This window comes from Panthera leo, chromosome B2 (assembly GCF_018350215.1).
Source record: "Panthera leo isolate Ple1 chromosome B2, P.leo_Ple1_pat1.1, whole genome shotgun sequence".
NCBI classification, from domain to species: domain Eukaryota; kingdom Metazoa; phylum Chordata; class Mammalia; order Carnivora; family Felidae; genus Panthera; species Panthera leo.
In genome coordinates, this window is record NC_056683.1 from 116,026,326 (window position 1) to 116,042,507 (window position 16,182).

The following is a 16,182-nucleotide window of genomic DNA, read 5'->3' on the forward strand; positions in this document are numbered from 1 at the left end:
TTTAATGTTTATTCATTTATGAGAGACAGAGACACAGAGCATGAGCAGGGAAGGGCAGAGAGAGGGGGAGACATGGAATCTGAAGCAGCTCCAGGCTCTGAGCTGTCGGCACAGAACCCGACACAGGGCTCAAATCCACAAACCCTGAGATCATGACCTGAGCCGAAGTCGGCGGCTTAACCAACTGGGCTACCCAGGTGCCCCTCAAGAAACATTTTTTTTAAATTTTTTTCTTTAATGATTATTTATTTTTGAGACAGAGAGGGACAGAGCATGAACAAGGGAGGGTCAGAGAGAGAGGGAGACACAGAATCTGAAGCAGGCTCCAGGCTCTGAGATGTCAGCACAGAGCCCGACGCAGGGCTCGAACTCACAAACGGTGAGATCATGACCTGAACTGAAGTCGGTCACTCAACCGACTGAGTCACCCAGGTGCCCCTCAAGAAACATTTTTAGTGGAGTACCAAGGATTAAGACAGGATGCAATAAATAAAATAAGAAAGGCTGGGTGGGTAAGAATAAAGAAAATGCGTGTAATGTCCTGTATCTGAGAGTTCGGCAGTGAAAGTAATAACCATACATAAAGGCTAGAGGAGACAGTAAAGTCAGCTGATGATTGGCAGTTCAGTGCACATTGGATTTGATGGAGAGCGTGGAGACTGGGATACTTAAGGGAATATAGGAGAGTGGGGATGCAAGGATTTGAAAGAGACACATAAGAGCCATTTGGGATACGGAGCGACAGGTAGAAGAGGCAGAGACTTCTTCATCCAAAGCTATAGGAAAGGACAGTTTGTACTCTGAATATTGCTACAGGTTTTTCCCCAAAAATGAGATCCCTCAGAAAAGAAGATGCTGTCTTATAATTGACTCATCACACAGACTTTCATATGATGGTATGTACTTGTCAGGAAAGACACATTAGCTGGCAACATCAGGAAATTCTTGGGTTTATTGCTTATGAAGAGATAATGGAGGTCAAGGAAAAATAGAGGGAAAGGAATTTAACAGAGATTAAGTGATTATTCCTAAGAATATGACCCCTAAACTGTGGGATGGTACCTTAAATAATCCTTTTTCAAAATTACTTAAAGTACTTGACTAAGTACCAATATAGAAATGGCCATAAATATACACCTTTACAGTGAGTGAAAAAGATAGTGATTCTAATATTCTAGAAATGGGTACTTGATTTGGAGGAAAAAACAAATCTGGTAACTCAACATACACCTTTTTAAAATGGTCTGTTTTTCACATAATTTAGGCAGAAGTAAAATGGATTCACTCATGAAAATTGTTAGTGGATTCAAAAATTAGTTCTAATAATACTGATGTATAGGTATGGGAGATCCACGAAAAGAGTTGCGGACAGTTGCTTTATGAAATGTGAGTGAAGGGCAAATTTTCATTTTTATTACTATAATAGTAATGATAAGCCCTCAGAAGAATAGTTGAATTAATTTCACTCCTTCGTTCATGTTTTATATATGATCACTGACCTGCAGAAGAGCCCTTTCTTTTTCTATATTTGTTTCTTGTTTGTTTTCTCCATTTCCACCCTCATTTGTCTCTCAAAGTGTTTTATATGCTAGATGATTTCATAATTATTATGAGTAGGTGTGGAAATGGCATAAACAAATGAAATATTGTAACAAATCAAACATTTTTCTATTTTATCTCAAGTCTGAAAAGCTTGGATATTCAAATTGCACTCACTTTGACTCTTTTTATTAGCAAAATAGGCATTAGCTTTATCTCTGAGGTCCGCACATTTGTATAATTTTTAAATTAAGAAACTATGAATTAAAATGGAGTGTTTTTCTTTCTTTCTTTTTTTTAGAGAAACATATTCCAAAGAAAGTAAAAACACATAGTCCAAATTTTACATGATCAAAATATAATTGGAAGCTCAAAAGTTTTGCAACATTATAGATCTATATCCTTGTGTTTTCCCCAAACTCTATCCCTACGTCCTGCTAAATGTTTTTATTAATGTAGAAAATTAGTTCAGTCTTCTTTGAAATATATAAAGCCTTCTTTCCTGCTGCCTTTCTGGACTCTTCTATTGCAAGGTGATATTTTGGATGCTTATCTTAATAGAACCAAAAACCTTTTACATTGATCCACTCTTTGTTACTCACAGTGATGCCAAGCGCTATAGTCCAGGCAGATATTTATTATTTTATATATGAGAAGACATTAGAGTAGGTCTATTTCTCAAGGGAACAGGGGAAAAAAAGTTTTCTGAATTCTAGTTCCTTGTAGAGCTCCATGTAATGAGCTCGTAGAAGTCATTGCGGAGCTGCAAGTTGAAAACCCTATTTCATCAGCCATGGAGAGCTATGTGCCATTCCCCATGGAACGACTCTGCAAGGAATCCGGGCTCCTCCTCCTCCATCCGGTGCATCGCCCAGAATTGCTTTGTGGTCAGGGTCTGCAGTAAGAGGCCACGGAGAGCTGATGGCTGTGAAGCTGGGTCTCTGTTTGTCAGTGCGGAGGAAACAGCAGAATACAAATCATCAGCTTTGTTTTATGAATGTCTTTATTTACAATGCCGGAGTGGAATTTTTAAAAATGGACTGCCGTATTTGCATTGAATCTGTCACTCAAGCCCCAATGTTGATTCCTGTCCTATAAATGATCTTGCTTTCCTATTTTTTTTTCCTTTCTACAAGGTTACTGTCAATGTCAGAAGATGTAAACCTCAAACATCCATTAACACAGGGCTTGACGTGCATATTGGAAGGAAGGAGGTTTATTTAATGAAAAGGAATAATAGCATTCATTCCAACTAAGCATATTTGATTGCACGGGGAAAAGTGTATCTTCTTTGGGAGTTTTGGTTGAATTGTATCATAATATAAAATTTGCCACTATTCCTTTATTTTTCTTTGACCGACATTTCCCAGCTTAGCTTATAGTTTATGTAACGTCGCTGTCAAATGGAGTGATGTCTTTGTTCAAAGCGTTCAGACCAACAGAAAGTGAGTGACCCTCGGGGATGGGCAGAAATCTCCCAATTTTGACAAAGATCCTTTTCTGCTTGGGAATTGTAAAGCTCAAGCTATAGACGAGGAAAATGACAGGAGGGGCTGTGTTTGGTTTCACAGAACTTAACCTATTTCAGCAAGCCTGCAATCCTGGGGAAAATAATACATGAATTTATATTTATGTCAGGCTTGCTGTTGATGGGTAAGGTTCGTATAAAGGTTACTGCTAAAGAAATGTCTATCATTCTCACTCTGCACTCTTGTGATTTCTGTTTCTTCCAAATCCTACCCTCTAGAACAATAAAATGATTTTAAAATAATAAGTAAAATATGATTTAACAGCCCATCTCCTGTCTTGTAATGATTACGCATCTCTTCTCTTGTAGCTTACAGCAGCTGGAGGACAGTTGACATTTACCATCTCATATGACTTTGAAGAAGGGGAAGAAGATACAGAACACGTTCTCCAGATTATGGTTATCTTAGAGGTAAAGTACGGAGTGGATCACTTATGTTCAACTGTTTTACATTCTTAGATTATGCCTTACCTGATTGGCTTGAGATTAATTTAATATAAAACTATAGAAAATACCGTATCCTGGGAAACGTTCTTATGCCAGCCTTATGTTTCACACTAAGATATATCTAAAAGACTGAACATATTCGTTAGGTTGCAATGATAAAGAAGACCTTTAGACCAGACCTGGAATGTAAATTAAAAGTATAACGACCATGTACCCAAGAATATAAGAATGATCAAGTGTTTATGCAAATGATGATTTACATTGTTTAATTTTTTCCATCTCCCCTTTCTTCCAAGTAGATTTTATTGTCTACTTCTTTGTTGATATTAGGCCGACACAAATGAAAAAGGAAGCTTGTTTATTTAGGTGTAGTTAAATCTTGACTTCCAAACTCCTAATTTAAGTAGGAAAGATATAGGAGAAATTACTTTCAGGATTTGGAGGGCCATAGGCAATTCTACAATGTGGGAAGCCTAAAGATATCTTAGAGGCCCTCCCCCACCCTTTCTCATACTGTTCCTTTCACATAATGCACACCCTTCCTCCAACTCTCATATAGCCTCAGAGCACACACTTGCATGTACATTTGTGGTTCCAGTGGGTTGATGTTGATTTAGCACCAGGCTTTGTTCTTCTTCTTGAACCTTTCATGCATCTGAATCAATGACAAAATTCTTCCCCTAAAATAAATATTTCCAGTATTAGAGGAAGTGATCTGGATGATATATATTATTAAATGTATATGCATGTGTGTGTATCTATAAAACTAGAAGTATGTCTTGGAATTCCTTTGAGATAAAAGGGATCTTTAAATGTAAAATGTGAAGTTCTGTATTATTAATATAAATGAACTCAGTTAAGAAGGATAACCTTAAGGTCAGTCAATACATTCCCTATTATGATGCCATTATCTTACTGTGGATGCTAGACTGCAGGACTTTTCTTGTTTGTTTCTGTTTGTTTTCCCATATAGAAAAGCCCTTTAAAACCATAGCTTAATACAATACACTGTTGTAACTTTTCTTCCCTATTTTTCTATACAACCTACATTCACCATAAACTAATATATTTGAATTATGCCAATTATTATGCACTTGCATTAAATAGGTATTTGTAATCACATGGCATGCATGAGTTGCCAAGTATCTATTATTTAGTTAACGGTGGAAACAAGGTTATGTATAACAAAGCTTATGCTTAGCAATGCATCTGGTTAAGATTAATATTTAAATTGCCTTCTCTTCCTCTCGTATATACCAGAAATATACTAAACGGCAAGGAAAGCCAACCTGGAATTAAAAATCTGAGGATAATTCACAAAGTGGCAAATCCAAATATGGATACTTTTTACCCTTTTATACCTTGTTTTCACACTTTTATCCTTTTTTCTCCCCCTTTAGGGAAGTGACTTGAGGATCAGCACAGTCCAAGATGAAGTGTATCTGCAACCATATGAAGAACACATCCATTCGTTGTCACTTAAAGAAGAATTGTTTACCATACATGGCACAAATTTCCCTGTCAGTAGAAGAGAGTTTATGACAGTGCTCGCGAATGTAAAGAGAGTCCTCATACAAATCACCTACAGCCTTGGGATGGATGCCACCTTCAGGTAAACTCAAGAACTGCATCTCCCAGTGTTCACACACTTCTTTGGAGCAAGCACGCGTTAGGTAGAACAGTGACTTTAAAGATATGCAGGTTTTCTGCAAATAGTAGTTAAGAATCAAGCGCTAGTTTTCTGAAAAGCGTTTCTATTAAAACTTTAAAATTTAAACACCCAAAAGAAATTTGTCTTAGCCCTTTTCTAGTATCGATGATTCCTTCACAATTCAGCTAGAACATGTGATAAAAAAGGATCCATATTCTGAAAAACTCTATACTGGAGAATAAAGTCTCATTTATGACGACTCAGACACTGGGAAACTAAAGAGGTATAATTCCAGGGTATCCATATTCGGAAAGTGGTTTGTAAACTGTTTTCTTCCATTAATTAATTAACCAGTTTCTAACTTAATAGCATGTGGTTTGTAATAAGAAACCTAAGCACCTTCATTGAAATAATCACAAGTCTCTTCATAGAAGACTATAAGGCTGTGTGTTGTAGAGGAAAGAGCATAAGCTTGGAGCCAAACTAACTAGGAATTCAGTGAGTTCAACTGCTTATTTTATGTGTGACTTTGGCAAGTGATTGGTCCTTGTGGAAACTTGCTTTCTTCAAGTATAAAGTGGAGATTATAGTGTCTACCTTTCAGGGGTCATTGTGAAAATTATATGTGGCAATTATGCAAAGCGCCTGTTACATAGAATTACTTGTTTTCCTTTCTTTTTCTTTAAAGAGGGAATTTTTCTTTTTAGTGTTTTATTTATTTTTGAGAGGGAGGAGGGGAAGAGAGAGAGGGAAACACAGAAACCGAAGTAGGCTCCATGCTCTGAGCTGTCAGCACAGAGCCTGACAAGGGGCTAGAACTCACGAGCCATGAGATCATGACCTGAACTGAAGTTGGACGCTTAACTGACTGAGCCACCCCAGGTACCCCTAAAGACAGAACTTTTGACTGAAATCAAACCTGCTCATATCTGACTGATCATAAGCTTTCCATTTTAAAAACAGTGATATGTTTGTCCAAGAAAATTCAAACTTTAGCTGTGTCTGAATGTGCTTTCTCTCCCCCCCACCCACTTTCCCTTTTATGCCCTAATAATAAGCACAAGGCAGCATGGTAACTTTCCCCTAATTGAGATTAAGTTAGATGAAGAAATATGACCCAAAACTTGACTCTGTGACATACTCAATATCAAAGCATTGTCTCCAGTACTGGTTTATCTACAAGAGGTGGGGTTTTTTTTTGTTTGTTTGTTTGTTGTTGTTGTTGTTGTTGCTGTTTTGTTTTTAATGCTGATGCTCCTCCACCCCCATCATTTGCTTGTGCAGCCTAGTTTTTCTTTCACTTGTACCATTTCAACTAAGTGTAATCATCATTACCATCTCCCAAAGGGGGACGCTACAGATTCATAAACAGAACCATTGTCAAACATCGTACCTCTTTTGCATAGGCAATTCTGTTAGGAGCTGGGTTAAAATGCCATGAAGATGTGAAGCAGCACTTAGGAATTAATTATCTTTTCTCCCGTTTAGTAAATAGAGATTGTCATGATGTTTAAACAGTACAGAGAGATGAGTCCTCTGGCTTTTGATATGAATGACAACCAAATTGACAAAAAGTGGCTAGGGGGTTTATTTATTTTTGTCAGCATTGCTTCTCAGACTAGTTAATCCAAAGGCATTTCCCCCTGATTTATGTCAGATAAGTTCAGTGTCTACCCGTCAAAATCATCAGTTTCTTTTGAAGCCTTCTGAACTTTTCCCGTGTACGAGTGACGTGTTCACAGAGCAAGGTTATGTGAACCGACACGGGAGCTAATCCAAGTAGGTGGCTGCCTTCTGCAGCCTACATTCCCTAAAGCACTATGGTTCAAGAAGGAAAAGGCAATGGCAGATCTGAAACACCTACCCCCTTCAGGTAAGCAGAAAGTCAGCCTAAATCCTGACTCACTGAACTTGTTTTATCGTATTTATTTCTGATCTACCAGTGGATTGAGTCATATTTGCAATCGATTTCAGCTTGTCTTACACAGTACGCTTCTGACTTGGTATCCGGTTTGTGTGTAAGCACAAGTAAACGGAGGCTGTCTCAACAAAAATTCATGTTTAGGTGTATTTAAGGAAGATTTACTTACGTGGTGGTTCTCAGCATGTGCACTTCATGGACTTGGCTTCCTCCAGCTCTGTGGTGAGATGGAGAGGAATAGTTGAAGGAGAACTAGCCTGCGGGTCAGGATTTTGACTTCTGTTTTCAATTCAGCTATTTAATAGTTGTAAACATAAGTGTAGCTTTGACCTCTCTGAATTTCAATCACCCTGTCTGTGAAATACAGAGAAGGACAATTGCCTTGCCAGCTTCAAAAGGTCACCGTGAGAATAGAATTAGAGGGCTGCAAAAGCATTTTGCTAATGGCAAATAGGCAGAGAAATCGGAAGCATTTCTATCCAACCTCGGTCACTGCAAGCAATAACATTTTCTACCAAGTACTATTAAGACTTTGGAGACCATCTAGGATAAAGCACATAGTGATAATTCCAAAATTGTGACAGTGTTTGCTGTCATTCTTTTCCAGAATGATGAGATGTTAATGCAATAAAATTAATTGATTTCTTTCTCATTTGCCCACATTGGTAAGATGAATATAAAAATAGAAAAATTTCAGCCTTTTTTTAGAAATGTAAGAGAAATCAACTTAACCAAATCATACATCTTTCTCCTTTAAATTCCCCAAACCCTAGTTTTAGTAGCACTCTTGATATTTAATTCAAGCAAGGAGTCTATTCAGCTTTTCTTAAACGTTTATTCAGCATAAAACTCTGCAAAAAATTGTTTTCTTTTACCTTGTAGCAGACGTTAGTATCTTTCATCAATCTCTGATCTCATCCTTTTTATTTTATTTTATTTTATTTTATTTTATTTTATTTTATTTTATTTTATTTTATTTCTTTTATTTTTAATTATTTTTAAAATCCTTATTGAAGTTAGTTGACATATATTATTATTAGTTTCACTGTAAAACATAGTAATTTGACAATTATATACATTACAAAATGCTGACCTCAATATGTGTATCATCTCTCATCATACAGCTGTCACAATATTAATGAGCATATTTCTGATGCTGTACTTTCATCCCCATGACTAATTTATTTTGTAACTGGAAGTTTGTACCTCTTAATTCCCTTCACTTGTTTTGCCTCTCCCCTGGTCACCTCCACTCTGGGAATCACCTATTTGTCCTCTATATTTATGAGCCAGTTTCTATCTTTGCTGTTGCTTATTTGTTTGTCCATTTGCTTTATGTTACAGATTCCACGTATAAGTGAAGTTATTTGGTATTTATCGTTCTCTGTCTGACTTATTTCACTTAGCATAATACCCTCTAGGTTCTTCCATGTTATCACAAATGGCAAGATCTCATTCTTTTTTATGGCTGAGTAGTATTCCATTGTCTATATATACCATATCTTGTTTATTCATTCATCTATTGTTAGACACTAGGCTGTTTGCCTGTGTTGGCTGTTGTAAATAATGCTGTAATGAACATAGGGGTGCATATATCTTTTTGAATTAGTGTTTTTATTTTCTTTGGGGAAATACCCAGATCCAAACTTCCCCTTTTGTGATATTACATTTCCCTAACCTTTGACAATAGATGTGGTCATATGACTTGGTTTAGCCAGTAAAATGTGAATAGAAGTGATTATAATTCCCCTACATGCATGCACATGCTCTCTCTCACACACACACACACACACGCACACACACACACACACACACACACACACACGCACGCACACACACAAGAAGCACCGAAATGCCAGCATGAGACTTTCTGGAGCTTATCCACCTACAAGAAGATACAAATAGCCTGAAACATTGCCCTCAACAGTCACCCAGACCTGTGAAGGATTTTTACATGAGTAAACATTTTGTTTTCTGTTAAGCCACTAAGAATTTGGAGTTGTTTGTTAACACAAACAACTCAGTGTAACTGAGCCCTCATCATGACTTTATCCTGATACACCCCATGTGTCTTTATTGCTTAAAAAGGAACACAGAATCATTTCAAGGCAAGACATGTTCATATGACTTTTTCAAGTAAATGTGTGTTGGGGGGATGTATCAAAAATATTACATAGAATTTATGTAATAATCTAGAAAAACCCTTATAAATAAAGGAGTATCTTGATGATTATAGTAACATTGTTGATAGATGCATACCATGCATCTATCTTTGGAAATTAATGGTACAGATAACCATGTTTTGAAGAAATTATACTGAAAAGGCCTGTAAAACTTAAAAGACTTATGCAACTCACTAAGCATTGGGCTCTTCATAAGAGGTTTAAACCCACATATGTTTCCTCCACATTATCTTTGACTACCTGCCAAATAAATTCTGTAAATATTGGATTCATTCAGTCTGCCAGCATTTATTGCCTTTTGTGTATACCTTTCTAAGTCTCAGTTTCCTCTTCTGTGAAATGGCAGAAACACTATCTAAATTTTAAGATCGAATGCTATGTGAGAAAATGATGTACCAAAAACATTAGCCATGCTATCTAGCAATATGTTGGGAGGCAGTGTAGGGTAACAAGATAATCGTTGATTTTGGAGTCATGCTTGGGTTTGAATCTGTGCTGCACTGTTTGCGAACTGTATTATATTGGACACAGCACTTCTCTGAGTCATAGGTTCTTCATTTGTAAATGTAGACAATAACATGATTACCCATTGTGTTCACTCAGAGTTAAATGAGATGTCTGTCAAGCCCCCATTACAGTACACAGAAGATAGCAGACACTTAGTAAGTAGTAATTATTATGATGTGGTAGTTCTAGGCTAAGCAAAAAGAATGCGATAATGGATAAATGATCATTGAATTAAAAAAAGGCATAGTTGAGGATGGAAGGCAGACACATACATTTACGGTAGTGTAATAAATAATGCATTAGAAATGTGCACAGTACATACTGGTAGGTCTAAGAAGGAAGAGATAAATGATCCTATTAGCATTTAATATAATGTTTATGAATGTCTGAAATAGTATCCAATTCTTTCAGTTATTTCCCTTACTTGATGGGGGATTAAAAACGATTGATGAAAACATCTAGTTCTTTTTCAGATGAACCACTCAGACATTGCCTGGGCCACTAAATGATTCTTTGCCTTTTTAGGAGTGGAATAAAAGGTATCAGTCCCCCCTAACATGGTGGGACTTCCACAAGGTAGAGACTGCAGGAAGTTCTGAGTTTTGACAGAACAAAATAGAACAAAGCAATTGAATAGCAATAAACTCTTCATCTATGGTGGCTAATCCAAAGTAACATTGGTTTAAGTAGAATTAAATGGATGCTTTCAATAGAAAAAAAAAGATGGATAGAAAAAAATAATTATATAAAGTTTTATGATCAAAGTTCTTATTGTTTCTAAGGATAATTTATGTGTTATTGTTATTATTATTTTAGTAAAGCTTAACCTATCTAACTCTGGTAGAAATATAATGAAACAAAAGTATTGAGGACAATCTTTAAGTCTGTACCAGGATAATGTTTCTCATATGATTCTAATATTTTCAATACTAGCTTACACAATTATGTCTTTTCTCTTCATCATCTTATCTGTATTTCCAAGTGATAAAAATAAGAGGAAATAGCCAGCTAAAACATGTGATTTAGTTGACGAATCTTTGATAGTTCATGCACTTCTAAAATTTAGTACTTTATTACCACTACCTTTATATATTTAAAAGAATGCAGCCTCGTATCAAGAAAAGAAAATGTCCATATTGAAGGGAAAAAAAACCCGCAGCCTTCTTTATGAGTAATACTTAAAACCGTTAAACACATTAAAATCCCATTTACCAACAGCAGAACCTGATGAACATTGGGTCTGCTCAGTGAATGCTAATGTGGAATATTGCTGGGAAAGATTTTTGAATGTTGAAATTTCTTACAGCTCAAAATGGTTACACAGATTAAGGAAAGGAACATCTGTTGTTGTAAAGACAAATGAAATTTGGCAATTCATAGAAAATATTTTTGTTTTTGTTTTGTTATATTTTAAATTGTTCCTTAAAGTAGTCAATTACTCATTTTTCTATTTTGAAACATTCCAATACTCAATTTTATATTAAAAATCCGGGGACTGTCTACACAATTGACCAGTCTACTGTTTAGTAAATTGTGACAGTCTTTTACAGGATAACCAACTAGTATAGCAATCATGAAATCATCTAATTCTGAAAGCAAAGTGATCAGAAAGATAAGTTAATCTTGGGACAGTTCATTAAGTGCAGACAGTAAGATGTCACAATTAATTCAGATGAGTTCTGACCTCAAGTTCTAACTCTAATAGCTTTCTATTTATTTATTTATTTATTTATTTATTTATTTATTTATTTATTTATTTATCTGATCAAACAAGTAATTTGTCTCCTGCTTATCTGACTTTATTCATCTGAATGTGGATACTAGGCTTTATTTTAGCATTTATCTGGGAGTATGTTAGTCATTGTCTAAAATATAACTATGTTCCATTCACCTGTTCATTTACCTATCCACTCATCTATTAATACATGTATGTTTGTTTATATGTAGTTTTGTATCCATTCATTCATCTATCCATCTATCCATATACCTACTATCCATCTATCCATCCATTCATCCATCCAACGAAAGTGTATTGAGCTTGTATTGAGATGATCTGGCTAGGTATATAGATGACACAACAAAGTCTTTGTTTGTGAGAAGTTGCTCATAAGCTCATGTTGACACAAGCAAGTACTGTCTTTCAAACTCTATGTTGTGATATATTCATACAATAGAATATTACTCAGTCATAACAAGGAATGATATACTGATACATGCTACAACATGGATGAACTTGGAAAACATTAAACTAACAGAAGCCAGACACAAAAGGTCTGATTATATGATTTCATTTATGTGAAGTATCCAGAATTATCCATGATAAATCCATAGAGACAGAAAGCAGATTCATGGTTTGCCAGGGGCTAAGAGAAAGGCCAGAATAGGCAGTGACTGCTTAATGGGTACAGGGTTTTCACATGGGCTGACGATAATGCTTGGAACCAAATAAAGGTTGTAGTTGCACAACCTTGTGAATGTACTAAATGAACACGTTAAAATGGTTACTTTTATGTTATGTAAATTTCACCCCAATTTAAAAAATGAAAAAATCTCCACTTATACATCTTATACAGGTTGATTTGGTGGGGGAAAAAATGACAACTTAGAGATTTCTCTGAAAACCTCTATGTAACCTAAACACTATGAAAGAGTGATTTTTAACACTTACCAATTTAGGACCTTTTACTAGGTTGTCCAGACTGTTCTCCCAGAGAAGAAATCATTCAAGAAATGGTTGTGGATGAACTACTCTGTAGCTAAAGATAAATGGCTTGTCTTTAGAAGATGCCGGTTAGCACACAGCCTCTAAGATGATCCCACCCAATTGCTTCGGTTTTTCTTTTCAACTTTTTGGTTACGTATGAGGTCATACACATGCAAGGTACTATCAAGTGTCTAGGATTAGTAAAGTGGGAGTGAAAAAGGTTTTAATGTTGCTGTTGTTGTTGTTGTTTTAATTTTAAGCAGGCTCCATGCCCATTGTGGGACTTGAACTCAAAACTCTGAGATTAAGACCCATATGTTCTACTAACTGAGCCAGCCAGACACCCCAAAACAATAAAGATTTTAGAAATTTGTTAACTCAAAAGCTTACAATTTGCTTAAAGGGTTTACTTTTGAAGATACATTTAATGAGCCTGTTAGCTTTGTTCTTTGGATTGATTATAGCATAGATTCCCAAATCTCAGAAGCTCCTTCATGATTGTGAGTCACCAATTAAAAACCTAACACCACTCTTGTGTAAAGCAACTGGAAATGCAAGAGTTGGTTGTATCTTTATCATGGTTAAAGAATGGCATATAAGATTGTATTATAGGGCTTATCAATCATTTTAAGAAACAGTACTTACCATAAATCAGTAGCAATCAATTAATTTTGTGCCCTGAGGATTTATTTCTAATTTGTTTTAATATATTAAAATGGTAAACAGCTAGAATTGGAGATACCAATAGTGTTTCGTATAGTCTTTTGTGGCCATTTTCTATCCTGTTTCAACAGTCAATGAGAATATGTTAATAAAATGTTTAGTATTTAATAATCAGTATGTGTTATATCAGGAACTTATATTCATTATTTCATATAATTATTTTATCAAGCTTATGATGTATGGACTCTTATGTTATCTCCATTACATAGATGACAATACTGAGGCCTAGAGAAATTAGGTAATTTTTCCTAGGATACAACACTGCTGAATGTCAGAGACAGGATATGAATCCTAGTCTGTCTGAAACTTGAGTCCATGTTCTTAACAATAAAGCTTTTAAAATTTCCTTTTTTAAAAAAAAATTGAAAAATCCAATAAGACACCAATGTTTATTTAAATTGTTAATTCATATTAAGTTTGCATATTTTTGGAAGGAAATATATATATAGGAAATATGGAAATATATAGGAAATACACACACGCACACACATAATATACACATATACCACTTATATTAACAGTGTTTTCAGTTTAGACAAATCAGCTTTTCCCCAAAATAATGAGTGACACCAAATCACTCTGCTAAAACCACCAGATTGTACAGAAGTACTAATAAAATGAAACCCATGGATACATAGAACAATGCATTTAATTCAGGTCAAAACAAATTAAGAAAATAGTTCTAATTCAACTGAGTATTTGAAAAAGTCTCATTTTTACCTCCCAACGTGCAGATTTGTTTCTGATGAAAAGAAATGAAAATCACTTTTTTCTTTCTTTCTCTTTCTTTCTTTTTCTGTTTCTCTCTTTCCTTCCTTCTTTCCTTCCTTCCTTCCTTCCTTCCCTCTTCTCTCTTTCTTTTTCCTTTCATCTTTCCTTTCAATTTAAAAGCTTGAGCTGGATATTAATATTGTCTTCTTTGATTTTCTAGTTTCACGTTAAAATGAGTCAGTCATGTGATGTTTTCTGTTTTAAAAATACCTTCAACTACATTATTTTAAACTATCTCCAAAAAATTAATAATAATAATAATAATAATAATAATAATAATAATGAAATCGAAACAAATAGCCAAAACCCAAGAACTGGGCAAGAATGTTCTCATATCTTCTCAACATTTGATGTGGTCATGGTTGTGAGCACCTGGACATATTTTACCGAATAGAAGGAATGAGCAGGGCTTCAAGATGTAGATATTCGTTGGCCTTCCCTCTCACCACAAAGAGTTTACCTATATTACCAACCTGATTACTATACTATTCCTCAAACTCTATAGTACCTAAGAGTTGGTTTACCTAGTCACCATCTCTTTTTCTTTCCACTGCAGGCTGGGCTCTGTTGGCCTTGAATCCGCAGTCCCCTATCCTACTGATGGAACCATTGCAACCGCCGTGGAGATTTGCCAGTGTCCACCTGGGTATTCTGGCTCCTCTTGTGAGGCAAGTTTGCAAGAATAAATCCTTGGCGCCTCCCAAGTTCCTTCAACATTGCTTTCAGTAAACCATCCTCCATCAATGATGGCGCAAATAAATGATAGTGTTTTACTTAAAGAAGACGCTTGAGTGCCCAAAATCATGGCTTTCTAATAGAGCACCGCTCATATTACGTCATCTTGAAGTTATGTTTCTCTTTTGGATATTTTACCTTGCTACAGATGAAAATCTGAGGTTTCCCTAAGTGTTTATTTCCTATTTCATTGGTTGATAAAATAAGATGAATGATAGCAGAGTAATATTTAATATTTCAAAATAATTTCCCTCCACTTCTACCTCAGCGCTTACCAGGAATTAGCACTGTTTTCCCCTTTCCCTGTAGTTTCTAATCTTATGTACCATACTCTTGCTCTGCTTTATTCCTAAGAATGCCAAACCGCAAGCTTCTGAAGGATAGAATCTTTAAAACATCAAGATATAATACATGGAAGAAATACCGTGATCTGGAAAATTCCCTACATGCCTTTGATTCATTTATTTGAGATACTCCTTGTTACCCCAGTATTCTAGATTTCTAATAAGATTAACATTTCTTACTTAATATCACAGTGTGTCGTTTTAAGGTAATAACTTTTATTTACTTCTACGTACTTTTTCTTAGGTGGTTTGAAATTGGTTTCACTTGAAACCCAGTCATATAATGTAAACACAATTTTCCTGATAGAGGACATGGCTTGCAGATAAATAGGAGCTTAAATTCTTTAAAAATGGTGCCTTTAAGGAATCGTTTGAGTGTACCAAGATGTTCTACTTCAGCACACTATCCCATTATGCCATTTATAGAAATACTCTGGGCATTGCTTCGTCAGCTCTGTTGTACTCTGAAATAATGCATGCTTTTAGAAGATACATAGGATTCAGAGTCATCTTCATGACAAATGTGTTTTCTTTAGCCAGGCTCAGATTCACCTATCTAGAAATAAAATGAAATGAAATTCGTTGATGTCCTTGCTTTTCCAAAATTCATCTCAAGAAGAGAAAAATAATTGTGGCAATAAATTAGCTCTGTCAACATTAATTTGATTTTTACATATAAAATATGTGCTGTATTTGATGAACCACATACTTTATGAAGAGCCCAGCAGTTTTTATTTCAAACCAGAAAGCTGTCTTTGAACCTTTAAGTTCCTATTTCAATTGGAAGAATGAACACCTTGATTCTATGCTTGTTTTACCACTTACCCCACATTTGTTTTCCCTAGTACTCTTCATCGTCTTTATGGAAGTTCCAAATACCTGTCGATACAAAATTAAATATCAGAATTGCTCAGTTGGCTAGGTTTTTTGTTTCTTCTTTCCTTTCTTCAAAAATATTTATTGTGAATCTTTGGTAAATTCTGCACTAGGTGCTGAAGGGATTATCAAGAAGATTACATCAAAATCCCCATCCTTAAAGAGCTAACAATCTGTTTAGGGAGACAGAACAAATACCTATGAAAAATTGGATCACAGCACTATATAATTAAGGGACGGGTGAGTGGTACAG

At 35.4% G+C, this 16,182-nt stretch overlaps 1 protein-coding gene across 4 annotated transcripts in view; it reads left to right on the forward strand.

Moving 5' to 3' along the window:
- The window catches only part of LAMA2 (laminin subunit alpha 2), a 609,036-nt gene that overhangs the window by 329,353 nt on the left and 263,501 nt on the right, over positions 1-16,182 (forward strand). For all 4 annotated transcript variants that reach the window (XM_042939791.1, XM_042939793.1, XM_042939792.1 and 1 more), the window contains 3 exons: positions 3,377-3,478; positions 4,915-5,126; positions 14,531-14,642. In XM_042939791.1, the coding sequence (XP_042795725.1) occupies positions 3,377-3,478; positions 4,915-5,126; positions 14,531-14,642 (426 nt within the window). The remainder of the gene's footprint in view (positions 1-3,376; positions 3,479-4,914; positions 5,127-14,530; positions 14,643-16,182) is intronic.